Raw genomic sequence first — 20762 nt, 5'->3', positions numbered from 1 at the left:
AATGCTATCCCACTGTTACTTTGATTTGCATTTATTTTCCTACTGAATAATGATGTCAAAGCACCTTTTCATGTTCTTATGGTCCATCTGAGTATCTTCAGGGAAATGCCTATTCAGATGCCTTACTCGTTTTAATACTGAGTGTTTTTGTTTTGTTTTTTGTTTTTGTCTTTTTTTGAGACAGGGTTTCACTATGCAGTTCAGGCTAGCTTTGAACTCACTTTGTACCCCAGGCTGGCCTGGAACTCACAACGATCCTCCTGCCTCAGCCTTTAGAGTACTGGGATTATAGGCGTGTACCACCACACCTGGCTATTTATTTTTTATCACTGAGTTAGAAGAGCTCTTTCTAACAGTCATTCCTCAGTATCTGTGGGTGACTGGATCCAGGACCTTGAAGATATCAACACGGATGCTCAAATCCCTTACATAAAATGGCACAATATTTGTATACAAACTACATGCCATTTTTTCCTATACTTTAATTTCTAGATTATTTATAAAACCTAATGTAATGTAAATGCTATGTAGCATTGTTATACTGTATTGTGTGGGAAATAACAACAAAGAAAGAAGAAAGAAGTATATAACCATACAGATCCATTTTTCCCCTGTGTATTTTTTAGCTGCAGTTGTTGGATACATGGATGCAGAATCTGCAGATAATGAACCCATTAATGCAGAGTTTCTATATGCAGTTACAAGACCCTTATCAAACGTATGATTTTGCAACTTCTAGAGTCTGTCTTTTTTACTTTCTTCACGTGTTACTCTGTAGTTCAGGTTTTAAGTCTTTATTTAGGCCTTGGCACTGAGCTACATCCCCAGCCTTTTTTCTCATTTTTTATTTTGAAACAGTGTCTTACTAAGTCACTAAGTTGCCCAGTTTGGGCTCAAACTTCCTTTCAAATCTTGATGGAGTTCAACTTACTTTCTTTTTCTGTTGCTTGTGCTTTTTGTGTCATGTCTAAAAAGTCTGCTTAACACAAAATCACAGAGATTTATTCCCATGCTTTCTAGTAGTATTACAAATTTTATTCTTAAATTTTAAGACCCATTTTGAGTTCATTTTTGGACAGGTGCAAGGGAGGGATCCAATATCATTTCTTTGCATGTGCCTATTCAAATGTTTCAGCATTTGTTGAAAAGACTTCTTTCCCAAGGGTAAATCTCCTTGTCAAAAATTAGTTGACATGGACATATGGGTTTATTTAACTGACTTTGCATTCTCTTCCATTAATCCATCCCTATCCTTACGTCAGCAGCACAGCCCTACTTACTATACTTTTCTATTAATCCTCCAACTTTCTTCTTTTATAAGGCTGTTTTGGCTATGCTGGGTCTCTTGAATTTTCACATAAATTTTAGAATCAGACTGTCAAAAAAAAACTGCTAGGGAATTATAGATCAATTTAGGGGGAAATGCCATCTTAATAAATTTTCTGAGTCATTAGCAATTATCCTTTCCATTTTTTTTGGTCTTAAAGTTATATGGATTTTATTGGATTGAATCTACATCTCTTTATTAAAATACAGACACCTACAGATCTCTATTCTTACTTAGCTCTGCCATCCATTAAAATACAGACATACATTGTACATTTTCAGGAAAACTCTGAAGATTATAAAGGATCTTAGATTTTCTCCTTATTTGGAATGCCTTATCAAAGACAGTGAAGCTAAGTTTTCTGCTGATTTCTAAGTGTTTCTTGTATAATACTTACTGAAGAAAAAACAATGAAACACAGCATTTTATTGTTGTTTTTTGTTTTTTTTGTGTGTGTGTTTTTTTTGGTTTTTTCTCCGGTACCGGGAACCGAACTCACGACCTTGCGCTTGCCAGGCAGGCGCTTTTGCCGCTGAGCTAAATCCCCAGCCCCTGAAACACAGCATTTTAAAACTTAAACATGATGCATATTTGTATATATAAAATATAAAAGTACACACATATGTAAGAATATATAAAAATGCTGGAAGAAAATACACCAATTTGTTACAGTGGTTAATTAATCTTTGCAGAGAAAGAATGAGATAAAGAAAAGGAGGGCTAGCATTTTTTTAAAACATAGAACTATTTTCATGTATTTCTGGTATAATTTTAAATGAGTAACAAATATAATTACATGTCAATAAAAGTTTTAAAATATGTATCATCCTAAGAGTAAATAACCTGGCTGACCTTGAGATCACAGGTGGTGTTGAGCAGCAGGTTGGAAGGCTTGAGGTCACGGTGCAGAACGTTAGCTGAGTGGATATATTTTAATCCTCTGAGGATCTGGTAAAGAAAATAGCAGATATGGTCGTTGCTGAGGTGTTGTGTCTTCAAGAGCTTGTAAAGATCTGTTTCCATTAGATCCTGTACTATATATCTGTTTGGACAGGTTAAAGTAAAACACCGAATAGATAGTCACACTTATTAGCAAAGTATTAAAACAAAATTCACCCTCTCTCCATACTCTTCCCAAATGATCCATTAAATCACAAGGCCTTCAAGGGAAAACAGAAACTGAAGAAAACCTGGTGTACCTTTCTAAAAAGAATCTGAAGTAGTTAATTGCTGTGAAGGTCCTGTGGAAACAAACTGGCATTGTACTTGCCTGATGTGGCTAGTTATAAGCCTTGACTGGAACCTGAAACAGAGATGTCTATCAGTCCTTAAATCTCAACTTTGCTGTTGAGGACCACAAGTAAAACCAAGCCTAGCACCTCTGTGAGACCCTGTCTCAAAATAAAAAATAAAACAGAGCTGGGAATGTAACTTAGTACAAAGAGTTCAATCTTCAGTGGCCCCTATCATCAACAAATCCCCTCCAAGGCTTGAAGAGAGTGGCGGCCAGCTAAAATCAGATGCCCCCCTCATCTCTCTGGTCCAGCAACAACCTGTAAAGTCATTATTCTACTATTTCTTTCTTCTTTGCTATCCCTAGCCCCTTGTCTCTTCAAAACCAACTATAAAACTTTTAGAAATACAGGTCTAAAAATACTGCTACTAAATCCAACCCTCAACCTGCTTTCTTCTCTTTTTTGTTGGGGGTGCCTTTTTTGGGACAGGGTCTTGCTATGTAGCTCAGGCCAGCCTTGAACTATGTAGCCCAGGCTGGCCTTGAACTCAAAAGGCCTTGCCTCAGCCTCTCAAGTGCTGAGATTACTGGGTGCACCACCATGCCTGGCCTATTTTCTTGATCTTTTGGTTACTATTAAGATCCTAGCAGGCATGGTGGTACACATCTGTAATCTCAGTACCGTGGAAGGCTGAAGCAGAAGGATCATAAGTTAAGCCAAGCCTGGGCACCACAAGGAGATCTTATCTCAAAATAAATAAAAGAGAGCTGAGAATGTAACTTAATACAAACAGTTCAATCTCCATCACCCCCTCCTACACATCCCATATAAAGACCAAGGGATGTCATGCTAAAAAAGGTTTGGGGCTTGTTTGCTTGTCTAGCCATGTATCTAAGCACCTAAAACTTAGTTTTGGGTATGTTCTTAAATTACAAAAACCTATAGTTTTTAACTTCACCATAGTATTACTTCATTAGTTGTACTTCTGTAATTCTTTTATTCATTTTGGCATAAATATTAGTCTATTTCCCACAGGCTCGTGATACATGAAACCTGGCATGGGACTTGAAGAACACAGGACTTTAAAAAAACACTCATTTAAAATGGATAGGGCTGCCTACAGACAGTGAGCTACTACCACTGCTCCCTGGAGGGGATCAAAGTAGACTAGTCTGAGCAGTAAGGCTCTCCCTTCTGGCAGATCTTCAGCATGTTTAACACTTCTTTAATATGCAGCCTTTACCCAGGACCCAGGCAGCATCCTCTAGACCTGCGTAGGCCAGATTTCTAATGTTGGTCACAGTTATTTACACACTTGCAGAGCTAGATCAGTGTTAAAAATCAAGAGGCCCAGTTTCTTCATGTTAAAGATCAGTACACTCAAACCTAAAGAGAAGCAATGACACTTAGAACATGACAGTACTGATTTGACCAGGTAGATACACAGGGTACCCTCTCCCTCTCTCTTACTTGACTGCTCTTTCCTTTTTCATCATCATAAGCTATCCATTAAATGAAAAACAGACAAATGGAAATGACCAAGACTTTCCATACACTTAAGGAAAATCTTTACTGAAACTGGTGAAAAAACACTAGACTTACCTAAAAGATACTAAACCTATTTACTGACAACTGATAAAATGAATCAGAGAAAATAATGTAAATGATGCATTATAGTAAATGGTAAGCAGATTATATTCTCTTCTTAAATGTATTTTATTCAATTTTCCTTTACTCTGGTAAGTCCAGGATATTTCAAGTTACATTTATTTAACAAGGTGAATAACCAGTGGAGTTAGCTAGTTGCCAGAAAAGGATACACATCTTTCATTTGCTCGATGGTTGGTGCACGAATAATATCGTTGATGCCAATGATATTCTCATGTCTGAAGCGCAGTAAGATTTTTATCTCCCTCAGGGTTCTCTGGCAGTAAGTCTGGTGTTCAAAAGGACTGATTTTCTTGATAGCTACTCGAACTTTGTTGATGTTATCATATGCAGAGCTAAAAAAGAAGTGGGGGATGACATTAAAAACAGCCCACAGAATACCTCGGCAGAAATACAATATAAATTGATAAACTACTGAAGTTTTAATTCTATACAAATACTTGTTTATACCTATGAAGTATATAATCCACAAAAAGGCCTCAAACTAGGGAGGAAGCAATTGACAGAAGACAGCAAATATTGTCTCAAAGTTAATAGCAGGACCAGCTCAGTTCACTGGGTGAATGTTCATTCCCACAGACTCAAAATATGGATATATGCCAGATACACAAGAAAGCATTTTCCTATTGTCTTAAACAGCAATCTCATTTTGGTGAGGGCAATCACTTCTGCCTCTAAAACAAATGCCTACTGTTGTGTAAAATTCCTTTGACTCAGCAGAAACATTCAAATGACCATCAACCACATCTTCATCCTTAACGAAAATAGACTCAAAAGGCCTTGATTGCTTACATCAACTTTGTTTCTCTTACTTCAAAATGACATGACATTTCTTTTTTGTTCCCAAGAAACTTAACAACAATGTTGGGGTAGTTTCATAACAAAACTTACAAGTAGTCTTCAAAAAAATACTTTTCATAGGGACAGTGTAACATAGAACCTAGTTCTTTCCAAGTTGTCTTTAAGGTCTGACAACATGATTCCAAGCAAAAGCAATAATAAAAATTATACCCTCAATTTCATGGTGAATGTAATTCTTGAGTATTACTTCTATCATTATGATCACCATTCTGTCAAAACACTTTCTTTATAGAAAATATTTTTAAAATATGTAAAAAGTTTTTATATTAGTAAGTGTCAGCATCTGGTCCACTGACCAAAATAATGAAGTAACACTGGCAGGCAAAAACCTTTCTTGTTTCCTCAGGGTAAGTACCAGAAATATGAAATTGTAAGATAACTTTATTCTTAAATTTGTGCCTTTGTAATAATATTTATCAGTCTATTTTAAGAATTATTGATACATTTGTCTGATTCCATCACAAGACTATACTAGGAGGGAATGTGAGTTATTCTGCTTCAATTATTCATCAACACCAGACACTCTCAAATGAAATGTATTAGGGCCGGGGATATAGTTCAGTGGCACAAGCACCTGCCTGGCAAGCACAAGGTCCTGAGTTTGATTCCCAGTACCAACTAAACCAAACCAAACCAAAACAAACAACAACAACAAAAAAAACAAGTGAAATGTATTTTATCACTATTTAAACCTTACTTTGCTTCATTTGCCACATTAAGGCTTCAACCAGGGATTTTCAGGCAGGTACGATGTATAATGTAAACAAGCTTATTCAACAATGGGAATAAATATTTTTAGAAACAAAAACTCTTTATGATTTCAAAACACTGAAATCATAAAAAAAAAAAAAAATCACACACTCATCTGGGCATGGTGGTGCACACCTATAATCTCAGCACTTGGGAGGCTGAGCCAAGAGGATCGCTGTGAGCTTGAGGCCAGCTTGGGCTACAAAGTGAGTACAAGGCCAGCCTGAACTGCATAATGAAACCAGGTTTCAAAAAAGAAACAAACAAACAAACAAAATCCTGTGTTCATCAATTAAAAGACTTAATATTGTTAAAATATCCATATGACTTAAAGTAATTTACAGATTCAGTGTAATCTTGATGAAAACTCCAAGGATATTTTTCAGAGAAATATTAAAAACAATCCCCAAATTAACATGGGATCACAAAAGATCCTAAACAGCCAAAGAAATGCTTATCTTACTGTTTGTTTATGGTACTGGACACTCTGAAGCCAGAGCCTTCACACTAATCTACATCTTCAGCTCATTTTAAAAATTTTGAGACAGGGTCTCACTAAGTTGCTTAGTCTGGGATCCAATTCACAATGCTCCTGCCTCAGCCTGCTATAGTGCTAGGACTACAGACCAGCATCACCAAGTCTGCCTGACAAAGGAATACTGAGCAAAAAAAACAAATGTGGAAACATCACACTACCTGAATTGAAAATACTTTACGAAGCTACAGTAATCACAGCATGGTATTAGTAGGGAGCATGGAAAATGGGAAGAAGTTAAAGCATATGAGGTCTCAGACAGGTTGAGTAAGTACTGAGGATGTTCAGTATGACCTGACAACTACAGTTAATAATAAAGCATATTATCTCAAAACTGCTAAGAGACTAGGTCTTAATGTTCTTACCACAAAAATATGATAAGTATGTGAGATGATAGATAGGTTAATGAGCTTGACTTAATAACTTCACAACATATGCATATACCAAACCTGCTATACACTGCCAATATATCCAAGCTTATACCTTAATAAAGCTAGGGGGAAGTATAGAACTACTATGGTCCTGGCATAAAAAACACATACAGACCAATGGAACAGAATATAGCCCTGAAATAAATCTATGCATTTATAGTCAAGCATCTTTGACAAAGGTGCCAATAACACACAGTGGGAAAAGGACAGTCTCTTCAATAAGTGATGCTGGGAAAACGGACTATTCCCTTGTAAAAGAACAAAACTAGAAGCTTATCTCACACCATATAAAGAAATCAACTCAGGGGCTGGGGATTTAGCTCAGCGGCAAAAGCGCCTGCCTGGCAAGCACAAGGTTGTGAGTTCGGTTCCCGGTACCGGAAAAAAAAAAAGAAATCAACTCAAAGCAGATTAAAGACTTAAAACATAAAACCTGAAACTATAAAGCTGAAAGAAAACACGGGAAAAGCTTTTTGACACTGCTTTGGTATGATCCCAAAAGCACTGCCAACAAAAGCAAAAACAAACAGGATTGCATCCAACTAAAAACCTTCTCCACAACAAAGGAAACAATCAACGGAGTAAAAATATCTGAAACCATCTATCTGCTAAGGAATTAATATACAAAATATATAGGGAACTCAACCAACTCAGTAGCATTAAAGCAATAACTAGATTTAAAAATGGGCAAAGAACCTGAGTAGACATTTCTCAAAAGGGACAAACAAATGGCCAACAGGTATATGAAAATTGCTCAACGTTACTAATCAAATTAAAAACACAGTGGGGTAACACCTTATACCTGTTAGAATGGTTATTTTTAAAAAGTCAAAAGATACAAGAATAGGTAAGGACATGGAGAAAAAGGGAGCCTTGTACACTGTTGGTGAGAATATAAATACAGCCACTACACAAAATACTATGGAAGTATCTAAAAAAAATTAAAGATAGAACTACTATATGACTCAACAATTCTACTGCTGAATATACACCCAAAATAAACAAAATAAATACCCCCCAAAGATACATATACTTCCTTGTTCAACGAAGTATTATTTACAACACAAGATATGGAAACAACTTACATGTTCATCGACAGAAGAATGAACTTAAAAATGTGGTATACTGACACAGTGGAATATTGGTCACCCTTAAAAAAGGAAATTCTCTCTTTTGTGATAACATGGATGAGTCTGGAGGACATTATACTAAATGAAATATGACAGGCACAGAATGATAAATATTACATGATCTCAAAAAAGCCATAGAGGCAGAACAGAATGGTGGTTGCCAGGTCACGGAGGGTGGGAGAAAAGGAAGGACACTGCTCAAAGTGTACAAAGTTTCATTTATGCAGGATGAATAAAGTTCTAATGTGCTATATGGTAACTGTAATTAGTAATACTGTGTTGTGTAGATGCAATTTTCTAGGAGAATAGATCTTATATGTTCTCACTATACACATGAAAAAAGATAACTATGAAGGGTGATAGGTTAACCAGTTTGATTGTGGGAATCATTTCAGAATGTATACTTACTATTTTAACTTGTTAATTATGCCCCAATAAAGGTAGGAAAGTAAGAGACAAAAACAAGGTAGTTCTATTACATTCTACAACATGGATGAACTTTGAGGACAAGATGCTAACTGAAGTAAGGCAGTTAAAAAAAAAAAACTGTATGATTCCACTAATATGTGGTATCTACTTATCACACTCATGGAATCAGAAAGTAGAATGGTGGTCACCAAAATCAGGGGAAGGAAAAAATGGGAAGAGTGTTCAACAGGCAGAGCTTCAGGTTTTCCAATAAGAAACAGTTCTATCTGATGCATGATAATGTAAATATACTTAACACTACTGTACAACTGAAAATGATTAATGATAAATGTGCTTTCTGCTATAATTAATATACAAAGGCCTGTGTTAGATTTCTATCACTGTAACAAAATACTTGAGAAAATCAACTTATAAAAAAAAGGAAAAGCTTCTTTTAACTTACAGTTTTAGTCCACGGCAGTTTGGCCTTTTTGGTTTGGGACTGAGGAAGAGGCAGAACATCATAGCAAGGAATACATGGTACAGCAAAGCTGGCTATTTCATGGCAGCCAGGAAAAGAGAAAGAGAGGAACCTGGGTCTCAATATCCTCTTCAAGAGTCTGACTCCAGTGACATAACTTCCTTCTATTAGGCCCCACATTCTAAAGTTCCCCCTCTCTCTCAGTAGTGCCATCAGCTGTGAGCAAAGCTTTTAACATGAGCCTGGGAGACATTTAAGATCCAAACCATAAGAAAAGGGACTGGCTGGGGATATAGCTCACCAGCATAGTGCCTGCCTTGCAAGTGCAAGGTCCTGAGTTTGATTCCCGGTACAAAAAAAAAAAAAAAGAAAGAAAAAGAAAAGAAAAAAAGCAGCAGCAGAAGGGGAAATAAGGTAAGTTAAAGACAAAAAAATTAGATATTTGAATAGACATAAAAAAAGTAATTAATGACTTATGCATGTGATTAAAACTGAACCAAAACAAATATATACATTTGCCTATAAAATTAGTGACATATGAATGAACACTGTACACTGTTTAATGTCAATCTGCCTATTGAACTGAATTATTGTTATACACAATACTGCTACTATGGGGAACTGGGATCTCTGCATTAGTTCTTAAAATACATACTGAATCTATAATTATCTCAAAATAAAAGCTTAAATTTTAAAAAAGCTCACTAATAGAGAAATGATTATGCATAAATGGACTACTATGCAGCTGCAAAACAAGCTATGGGAAGATCAAGATTTATTAAGCCTTGACAAAACAATAACCAACAATAACAAAAACAACAAAAAAAGCAAGGCAGGGAGCAGTGGCTAGGACGCTATCCTTTTCCTAATAATTGAAGAGTATCAATATTTTTTTTCCTTCTTTTTTTTTTTGTCTTTTGTAGACAGGGTTCACTATGCAGTTCAGGTTGGCTCAAACTCGCAGCAATGCTCCTACCTTAGCCTTCTGAGTGCTGGGATTACAGGCGTGTGCCACCGTGCCTGGTCAATATTTTCTTGTATTTCTATTTAAAAAACTGTGAAAGGATACACAAAGGAAGTAATATGGGTGGCTGGGGAGAGAGGGACAGAATGTCAAGCAATAGTGGGACACAGAGGGATAGCGAAGGGAGCAACATCTTTCATAGTATACTGTTTGTACTGTTTCAAGAGCATTACAAATCTATCTTATAAAATACAAAAGAACTCTTTAACAAAAGTATTAAATTAGGGAAAAAGAAAATTCCCTGTAGAATATCCTTTAAAAAAGAAAGCAATTATTTTGGAATGACCAGTACAAAAAGATTTTAAGCAGAAATAATTTCTTTTTTTGGTACCGGGAATTGAACTCACAACCTCATGCTTACCAGGCAGGTGATATGCCGTTAAGTTAAATCCCAGACCCAACTAAATAATTTCTAAAAGGACCATATATTTAATCTAATTCTCTCACCTGAGCAAATAATCTTTAAATTGGAATGGTGCATGAGTGTGTGTGTGTGTGTGTGTGTGTGTGTGTATGCGCATAAGAAAAGTTTTATCCAGCATTGGGTTAGTACATTCTACATACTGAGGAATTTTCTAACATGAGGATGCAAAGATTCAAACCATATTTTGCCCTTGAGAAGTTCAAGATATTGACAGTACCCAGTCCCAGATTAAGTTCTATCCTAAGATGTTGGGAAATGGGAAATTAAGAGTGGAGGTTCAATGTACATAGTTATCTCAAGTCTTAAAACAGATTCTATTTAATAATAAAAAAGAATGAACTACTGATTTAACAAACACAGATCTCAAAATAGTTATGTTGAGTGACGCCAGACCAAAAGAAAAGTAGTTCCATTTATATAAAATACAAACTCATTTATAGGGACAGAAAGATCAAAGTAGGGTTGTCTGGCAGTAACTTTTGGAGGTAATGACTGTTCCAAGGCTGTACAATGTGTAAAAACTGATCACATCTTATACTTTAAATATACGCAATACACTGTATATCATATATTCTTCAATAAAGTAGTTTAAAACACAAAAAAAGGAACCAGGGCTCTGTGAATAATGACTGACTCCCAGTCTGAGATAGGTAGGAAAACAGTCCAGAAACATACTGACCAGTAAATAGAAGTAAAAGTCCACAAAATTCTGGAGTAATTATTTAACAATGTTTTGTGATGGTTTAGGAAAGAAAAGGGAACCAGCGTGAGTCAATTATGAACAAGTCATGCTAAACTAACTTCATTTCCTGTTTTGATAGGGTTACCACAACAACAGGAGAGTGACGCCAGAGCTGTGGTGAATTTAAGCCACACTTGTATACTTCCTTCATGTTAGTCTTAGTGGCAAAAACAAAAAAGGATCTTACACTTGAGAAACTTGCAATTTAGTGAGGAAAGGACAGAGAAAACACAACGTAACTCATATAAAAAACTTCTGAAAACAAAGAAAATCTGGGTAGATTAATTCCAAAATAAGGGTATTTAAGGGAAAGATTCAAAGGAGATGAGGCTTATCAAAACCATATCCTTCCAGGCATGGTGGTGCATGCTTATAATCATAGCAATGTGGGAGGCTGAGGCAGGAGGAGCACAAATTCAAGCCCAGCCTGGGTAATGCAGTTACTTAGCAAAACCCTGCCTCAAAATAAAATTTTTATTTTATTTGTTTATTTACTTATTTATTTAGGTACTAGGAATCAAACTCATGACCTCATGCTTTCCAGGCAGGTGTTGTGCCATGGGACTATATCCCCGGCCCCTCAAAACAATTTTTTTAAAAAAGAAGGGCTCAGTGTGAAGGCCGTGGGTTTGATCCCTAGTATTGTTGGAGAAGAAAACCCTGAAGAATGAGTGGATACAAGAATAAACACGTGAAAAAGGGAAAAAGCGAGGGTATCTACTGTAACCACTGGCTCTCACCCAACCAGCCTCCTTCCACAGTTTATGAGATGACAGGACCAGGCCCACCAGATTTCCTTACTACCAGAACTATGTAAGCTTATGCCACCACCTTAGCTGAGAGCAGAATGTTCCTCCAGTATATGCACTAAACGGTGGCCAATGGACAGCTATTCATAAGTATGTACTACACTGTACAAGTGGCAGGCCCTGCACATAGGTATGGGCCAGTGTGGAGCAGCACAGTAGTAGCTGGGAAGAGAAGAAGGGTGTGCTGGAGGCCTGCTTTCCTGGAACAGCTGGCACAGACACAGAGCTGTAAGAAGACAGAGAATTTTCAGTTTGAACCTGATCTCCCGGATCACTAAGAAGATATCACAGTAGCAGGAAAGAACGTATTCTTACTTAATGTTTCTTGGCTTGATTTTTATGGTAGGTGGGGCTCCATTTGTATTCTTCCTAGGCCTTGCAAACATGATAGGATGGCCTAGAAAGTACAAAAAGATGATGAGGTAGGGGCCAAGGACAGTTCTGAATATCCTGATTTAAGGGTGCCTATAGGTGATTCAGATGGAGATGATGGTTTTATCCTTCTAGCACCATAAGGAGTGAGTAGAGTCATAGAAGTCACAGGAGGTAGCACTGTCAAAGAAAAAGGAAGCCAGGAAAAAGAAGTCTGAGGCCAGAATTTCACAGCAATAAGAGGACAAGGGAACTAGTTAAGAGTGAGAAAGTAGTAATAATGAACCTGTGTTGTCCAACTCTGAAGTCCATATGCTTAACAATGCATCACCACCTCACCACCGGAAAAGAGGGTGGTATTTCAGAAGTGAAAGGAACGTTTCAAACTGGAGAGGTCAAAAAGAGTAAGAAATGCAAAGCATTCACTGACTCTGCAGGAGGACGTGTGGTGTGGTAACCTGGGCCTAAATAAGAAAACAAAGGGGAAGGGAGACAGGAGTAGAAAGAGAATAGTTTTTTTGTTTGTTTTTAAAGAGGTAATAAGGCAAGAAGTATGATGGGAATATCCAGGTGAACAACAGAGAGGCACTGGGAGTTAGGAAAGTAGTGAATGGATGAAAGTTGGGGGACCAGGTGGGATGAAGGAGAAGGTTCCCCATGACAAACCAGGGAATGAGAAGGGAAAATCAATGCCAGCAAACACACGTGCAAAGCTGTGAAGGCCTGTGGAAGCCTACAGCAATGCAGCACCCACACTGACTGGGACACACAGTCCCAGGTAGATAAGCTAGAGATGTAAGAAGGGTCAAGCCATGTTTAGTTAGCTACAATTTTACCCTGGGAATTTACCAAAGGATGTTAAATAGAGCTTAAGTGTGGTGTCTTAGTTACTTTTCTCACTGCTGAGACGAAATACTCGACACCCAAAGTTAAAAATTAAAGAAGGAAAGGTTTATTTAGCTCAGTCTGTAGAGAGTTCAGTCCATAATCAGCTGGTTCCAAGGTGGGGTGGCATGGCCAATAAGCATCAAAGAGGACAAATAGTTCATGGCAGTAGAAGGTAGCAAAGCAATAAGGGACCTTAACAGTGCCTTTGTGTCCCTTTTATCTTATCCAGGATACTTAGAGCAGGTAGTACTCACACCCTTAATCCTAGTGCCCTTGAGCCTAAGACAAATGCATGTGTCTACATTAGCTGTGATCCTGCAACAGAAAAAAGGACACCAGTAGAAAAACTGATGAAATCTGGCTGTAGGACATAGGGGAATGCTTTAAAATGATTACTTCTAAAAACTGATGAACTAGGTATTATGTAGACAATTAAGGCTTAATGTAATAACTAGAAGGAAACAGTAATTTCATAATTTGCTATTTTAATATACAAAAGATTAAGTTAATCTGATGTAATACAAATATTCCTAAGAAGATCACTGGAAACTTTATCTGACTATTATTCGCTAAATGCCACATCAATCATTTGGTAATTATTGAATACTGGGGTACTCTAACAGCCTAAATACTCTGTAAAGTGAAATAAGTAAGACAATCCCATTTTCCTTTGTCCCTTTGCCCATCCTTAAAAATAGGAATGATATATAAAGATATCTACTGCATTACCTAAAAGAACAAAACCTCTACTGCCAGAGCTAGATGCTGTGATGCATGGCTATAGTTCTAGCTACTCTGGAGGCTGAGGTAAGAGGATCACTTGAGGTCAAGAGTTTTGAGTCCACTGTCCAGGGCAACACAAGTCCTCAAAATAATAACAGTTTGCTATTTGCTATTTACTGATTTGTACAGCTTTACTTCTGTGGTACAATTCCTCTCACAGATAGTATTTATTTATTTGTAATGCTAGGGATTGCACCCAGGACCTTGGAAATGCTAGGCAAATGCTCTACCATTGAATTACATGCCTGGTCCACTTTGCGCATTTCACGTAACATTAATCCCTTCTGTACCATCCTTAAATGTACTTGCTTTTTCTATATACATTGAGTCTGTCCTTGGCTCTGAAAGTAGGGCATTCAGCACTAGTACCAGAGCCCACAGAGCCCACACAAACCTCAGGAGGCAGTGAGCCATCTATCCCTCCAGCTACACTTCCAAAACTGCATATACAAGCTGTCTATGCCATGGGAATTGAGCAGTCATCTCCACACAATGGCTTATGTTGAGCACTTTTCATACCACCTACTCCTGTATTTCATCTCCTACTTTCAACATCATACTACTAAGTAAAAAGCAACAGCAGTAAGAAGACAAGAAACTACATACTGTTAACATGGTTAATATAGCACTTTCAAGTCTTGTTTCTCCCTACATCAAGATTCCTGTATTTGGTGTATTTTACGTGAGGTAGGTAAGTACTCAATAGCAATTAAAATACATGAAAAATGTTTTTAAATAGAATTCTTAGGTACTTGAGAGTTTTGTTTTACAAAAAATGATGGATAGGGCTAGGAGTATAACTCAGTGGTACAGTGCTTGCTTAGCATTCAAGAAGCCCTGTCAGTTCATTACTCAAAATTTTTATTAGGAACCATGTAGTCATGATACTGAAAAGAAGTTTTATGAACAATTCTTTCTTAATAATAGCTACAATTTACTTAAGGGTTTCTTATGTGCAAAGTACTATTTTATGTTAATAAGTGTGGCCTTAACACAGGATGCTCTATCACAGAGCTACACACCCAGTCCTTGTTACTTTTTTATTTTGAGAGAGGGTCTCTCTAAATTGGCCTCAAACTTGTAATTCTCCTGCCTCAGCCTTCTGAGTAGCTGGGATTACAGGCATGTTACAGTATCTGCCCAAAAGTGGTATCTTACTAGTGGTTAAAAAGCAGGCAAGATTTTAACAGGCAGCCCATGAGAAAAGTACCGTAGAAAGGAGCAGCAGGAACTAAAGCATGGAAGGCTGCATATAAGGGCGGGGCAGTTCAAAATGGCTGGAGCTCATAACCTGCCCAGGGAAATGCAAAGGATGTTGCCAGATTGAGAAAGGTGACAAATCTATACTTCACTCTGATAACAGACAGTGAAAAATGCAATCAGAAGTACAGGTAAAGAATTGAGTGAAGGAAGCTGACATAGTAAAATAGACCAGCGAGAAGACTACAGTTACAATTCTCAGAGTTCAGAACTCATACCTACTCTGAAATTATAGCAGCTGTTAGACCTGCTGCTTGATCTTGCCACTTACGGCATTTAATAAACAAGCATATATATTAAAGATTTATTTCCTTAATATTTAAAAATGATGTAACAATGTAACTCATTTTCTTTGTAATCTTACATGTTATTTTATTCATTCAAAAATATTAATCTGAGAAGTCACCAACTGTTAAGGATCTAGGACACAAAAAAAAGACTCAATGCTTGTTGGAAGGGCAAAGTCTAGGGTCAGTAGAAATGGTAGCAACAGGAAATTAGTACAGAAGCTTGTACTCGAGAAAAAGGCGTATCAGTTTGAGATCTTTAGGGAGAATCACTGATAACTTTTAAAAATATTCAAATGCTAAAGTCAATTCTATTTATCAAATACTTACTAATCATCTACATTATATTAAGCATTGTGAATGGAGCAGTGAAAACAGACAATGCAAGTTTATATGAGGGAGACATAAAAATGGCAGACAGTAATACATATTACCACATTATATAAATGACTACATTGTAAATAAATTAAGACAAATGCTGAGAAAAATGCAAATAATACAGTCAATGTTATTAAGGATAACCAGAGAGTTAGGTTTAAATCAGGGCTTCAGGGAAGGCTCTTCCTCTTCAGTAAAGTTAGGCATTTAAACAGACGAAATGAGCAGGAATTGGCCAGGCTGAGGGGTGGAAGAGAAGACAAATACTCTAAAAAGTAGGGAAAGTAGAATACCTATGTATTCATAGACCCATAAGAACACCATTGTCACTAGCATATAATTTACCAAGCACAGTGTATGGATCATTATGAAGCTAAAGAAATGGGCAGTACTTCGCAGTTATACTAAGGATTTAAGATTTACCTTAAGTTTGGGAATAAAAGTACCCAATTTATATTTTTAAATGACCTCTCTACTGAAGATAGAAGCTAAAGGGCCGGGGATATAGCTCAGCGGCACAAGTGCCTGCCTGGCAAGTGCAAGGTCCTGAGTTCCACTCCCGGTTTAAAAAAAGGGGCGGGGGAAGGGCGGATAGAAGCTGAATTGTAAAGACGAAACTGAAACACTGTACTTGTACCAGTGAGAGAAAACAGCAGCCTGGAACAAGCAACAAGCACAGACTAGCATTTTTTTTTTTTTTTTTTGGTTTTTCTCCGGTACCGGGAACCGAACTCATGACCTTGCACTTGCCAGGCAGGCGCTTTGCCGCTGAGCTAAATCCCCAGCCCCCAGACTAGCATTTTAAGCAGGTCAGTTTTTCTCACCCACTCTAGGGCATTTAGGACCGCATGACCAATGGCACTATGAACGAGCAGCACTCCTAAGTTAGTAACTTTAATAAAAGAAAAACAACTAGATCTCAGAAGGGAGTAATAATGCCTCTGGAGTATATAAGAGAGACGAAATGGGGGAGACAGCAAGACAGAAAGGAAAAGGCTGCCGAGTAGCATCCACGAATGAGATGGCAAGCAAGCCAGATAATGCCCGAAGGTCAAAAACAAGTTGTGCCGATGACAGAAGAAAATGCTCTACTTAGTACTTGCACTGATATGTGAAGATAACAAACTCAGTATTAAAAATAGGCAAAAAAGATGCCTTCTGTGTGATAATAAACATGAAAATATAACTGATGAGTCATTAGGAAAATGTAAATTAAAACCACATACCCACTAGAATGGCTAAAATAAAGAAGACTCATCATACCAAATGCTGATAAAGATGCAGAAAAGCTGGAATTCTGGAGGTGAGATTGTGAAACGGTACAACCACTATGTAAAACAGTTGGGCAGTTTCTCAAAAAATTAAATGTACTTACTGTACAATCTACCATTCGAACCTTTCATATTTACTCCAGAGAAATCAAAATATATGCTCGCATGGACTTGTACATAAATGTTTGTTTGTAGGAGCTTTAGTCATAAAACAGCAAAGTAAGAACAATCCAAATGTCCGTCAAAAAGTAAAGGGTAAAAAGACAATAGTATATTCATACAATGAAATCATATTCAGCAATAAAAGGAAAACACTGCTGGTACATCCAACAGCAAGAAGGAATCTGAACAACACAATGCTAAGCCAGACAAAAGTGCATCTACTTTTCCATTTTTGTGAAACTGGAAAAGGTGAAGCTACTCTATAGTGACAGAAAGCTGAACTACATACATTTGCCTGAGGTACAGGCTAGTATATAGTATATAGTACATCTCTCAAGATTATAGTACATCTCTCAAGTATATAGTACATCTCACAAGTATATAGTACATCTCTCAAGATTCCACTGAACTGTACACATAGAAAAGATGCATTTTACCCTTTGGGGGAAGAGGTACTAAGAGGGCTTCATACAGGCTAAACATACGCTCTACCACTTAGTTACATTCCTAGTCCCTAAAGATGTATTTTATTGCATATAAATTATATCTCAAAAGATGATTTTTAAAAACAGCTATGCTACAAAATCATGAGGTTAATTTCCTTTCATGGTTCATAAGCTCATATTGAAGGCAATATCAAGGAAAATGTTCCACACAGGTTCTGAGTATGGAAGCATCAGAACAAATGTCCAACCTTCAACAGTTACTTCTGATGCTCTGATACAAAATTTCTGGTATGTTCAGGTTTTCTTCTTATCTGCCTTACCTTCCTGTCATTGTAGCTGTATCTTACAGCACAGACTCAGTAATACTTGCGGATAATAAAGTTTGTCTAAATAAAGTAGCTATCTTATCATGCATAAGCACCACATACTGTACACGTTGTTAAGCAACTAAAATGCTACCTATCAACTGTGAATGGATTATTTTTAGAAAAAGCTATTAAGCTGTTCTCTAAGCTACCCATTTTGGTGAACTTTAATTATCTGAACACAAAACTACAATACTTTGTTTCACAGATAAAAATTAAGTTGTCTTCAGATGCTAAGTGAGTTAGACTGATCCAAAGTAAAAGTCCAAAAATAAATAGGTAGATAATACCAATGACTGCTTTAAAAGAAAATATACTCCTTTCTTTAACTTGGTTCTCTCATAATTCACTAAGAAAGACAGTTCAAGTCTTGTCTTTTTCTTTTCTTTAAGAGTGCGCACATCATCAAGTGACCAATAAAAGCTAGCCTAAATTCATCTGGGCTATAAAACCAACGGTAGTAATGCTTTGCCTTTACTCAAAATTTTATATTATCTTAAAAGTCAATGTTTTAATGTATTATACGTATCATAGTTTAAAATCTGGTAACATTAACACATATGCAACCTCTCTAGAAAAGGTGCTCTGAAGACCCCAAAGCTTGAACCAATTTTGTTAGCTACACATGTGTTTTTTAATCTCTTCAGTAAAAAACAAAGTAAAGACTCAGTCAAGGTTTCAATGCTGGCCGCATCCTTTACTAGTTGAGGCACAAATGGTGAGCTCCTAAACATCTCTGAGAACCATTTGCTTGATTAAAAAGTAAGGAACCCTGGGGGCTGAGAATTTTACAGAGGTAGCAGATGCAGGGTCAGATCTTATGGTTTTAAAAATTTATTACATTTTTCAAGATGGGAATGGTGGTATAGCCCTGCAATCACAACACTTGGGAGGCTGAGGCAGGAGGATCACCACGGGTTTGAGACTACCTGGGCTATATAGTGAGTTTAAAGACAGCCTGAACTACACAGCAAAACCTTGTCTCAAAAAAACAAAAAGAAGGCCGGGTGTGGTGGCACACACCTGTAATCACAGCACCCGGGGGAAGGGCTGAGGCGGGAAGATCACCACGAGTTTGAGACTAGCCTACACTACACAGGTAGTTCAATGCCAGCCTGAGCAACATTGTGAGACCTTGTCTCAAAAAACCAACAAACAAACCAACCAAAAAAACCAACCACGGCCAGGGATACAGCTCAGTGACATAAGTGCCTGCCTGGCAAGCACAAGATCCTGAGTTCAATTCCCAGTACCAAAAACAAAAAACCAACCAACCTGACCAAAAAAACAAAAAGGTTACATTTTTCATGTGATACCCTGAAAACAAAGTAACATCAGAAAAGAACACCAGATTTCAAACCAGGAGGTCTTAATTTTAGTCTTAATCATGCATATATATGCATGGGCTGATAGTGTTGGTCAACTTACAAATAGAAGAAGATTCAATCATTCCATGTTCAGGTTTCTTCCCAACATAAGTACAAAAATCTTAGTACATATACAGAATGAAAAAAAACCCAACTCAATTATACATATGTATGCAAATACAGACATAGAAAGACAAAGACTTGTAGCAATGTATTCAGAGAAGGCTCCACAAATTTTTGGTGGACTGAAGTACACGAATTATTAAAGGAAAAACTACCAAAAAACTAACAGTTCTCTCCTTGTGAATTTTAAAAAACAAATCTATTTTATTAGATCTAAGTTACCCTATTAGGATTTAGTATTGAGGGCCGGGGATATAGCTCAGCGGCACAAGCACCTGCCTGCAAGCGCAAGGTCGCGAGTTCGATTCCCAGTACCAAAAAAAAAAAAAAAAAGATTTAGTATTGTGACTATCCATCATCCTAAATATCTGAAACAAGTAAGCTTTAATTTGAAATATGCAAGGATAGAACAAACTCAAAATAAGCATTCTCTGCAACAGAAACTCTCTAGTCCAAAGCAGTATTATTTACACGTACCCTTGATAACTGCCCATGTTCTAAATTTGTTGTAAGAAAAGAAGGGGGACCTTTGTGAAGCAGATGAGCTACCCACTTATTGATCATTATTTCCCTACATTTCCTTTCTCCTTCGTAGACCTTCACCAAACAAGAATTTTAGAATGATCCACGTAAAGCTGACTAGCAGTGAGGTATGTGAACAGTGAAAGTAATGTCAATAAAGACTAAGAGTGCCAAGTCTCTTCCAATGCTAAGGATTCAAGGGTAGCCACACAAGCAGCCCCCTGTACTTCCAGCCCATAAGCAGAGTAAGAAAATAAGAAAGAATCTCATTAATCACAATGACCATAATCATTAGCAGTGTTAAAAATATTCAAAAAATCCTTATGTATTGTCTTCACTAAGACGCTATGAATCATAACCCCTATTTTATGACTGAAGAAACAGAGACAAAAAGGAAAGGTCAATTAACTTGTTCAGGATCGCATAATTAATAGCTAAAGGACCAAGATTCAAATCTAGGTGAGCCAACCTTCAAAACCCATGTTCTAAACCACTATACCATAAAAGTGCCAACAGTCCTTCTTCACTGGATATGCACTCTTAGAGGAGATGAACCAAAGTCAGGTTTATAAGCCAGATTACAAGAGGCCAACTGAAAAGAAGCTGAAGAAAGTAGACAATAAAAACAAAATATCTTAGTTTATGAACTTAATTTGTTTTACTGTTTGGGGGATGATGACTGTAGTCATGTTTGTCACCTGATTCAGTGTTTG

The 20762-nt window shown here is 37.1% G+C and overlaps 1 protein-coding gene across 2 annotated transcripts in view; it reads right to left on the bottom strand.

The window, feature by feature from the left end:
• The window catches only part of Mapk1 (mitogen-activated protein kinase 1), a 95795-nt gene that overhangs the window by 52372 nt on the left and 22661 nt on the right, over positions 1 to 20762 (bottom strand). Inside the window, exons 1-3 of one of the 2 annotated variants that reach the window (XM_013517845.1) lie at positions 8809 to 8900; positions 4383 to 4565; positions 2180 to 2369 (exon numbers count right to left, since the gene is read on the bottom strand). In XM_013517845.1, the coding sequence (XP_013373299.1) occupies positions 2180 to 2369; positions 4383 to 4565; positions 8809 to 8870 (435 nt within the window). In that variant the 5' untranslated portion in view covers positions 8871 to 8900. Of the gene's footprint in view, positions 1 to 2179; positions 2370 to 4382; positions 4566 to 8808; positions 8901 to 20762 lie in introns of those variants that run through there. The other variant, XM_005391695.2, reaches the window with a different exon arrangement.

The sequence above is a fragment of the Chinchilla lanigera genome, unplaced genomic scaffold, assembly GCF_000276665.1.
Source record: "Chinchilla lanigera isolate Chin_1 unplaced genomic scaffold, ChiLan1.0 scaffold00041, whole genome shotgun sequence".
Classification (NCBI taxonomy): domain Eukaryota; kingdom Metazoa; phylum Chordata; class Mammalia; order Rodentia; family Chinchillidae; genus Chinchilla; species Chinchilla lanigera.
This window is presented reverse-complemented; position numbering and strand designations above follow the sequence as displayed.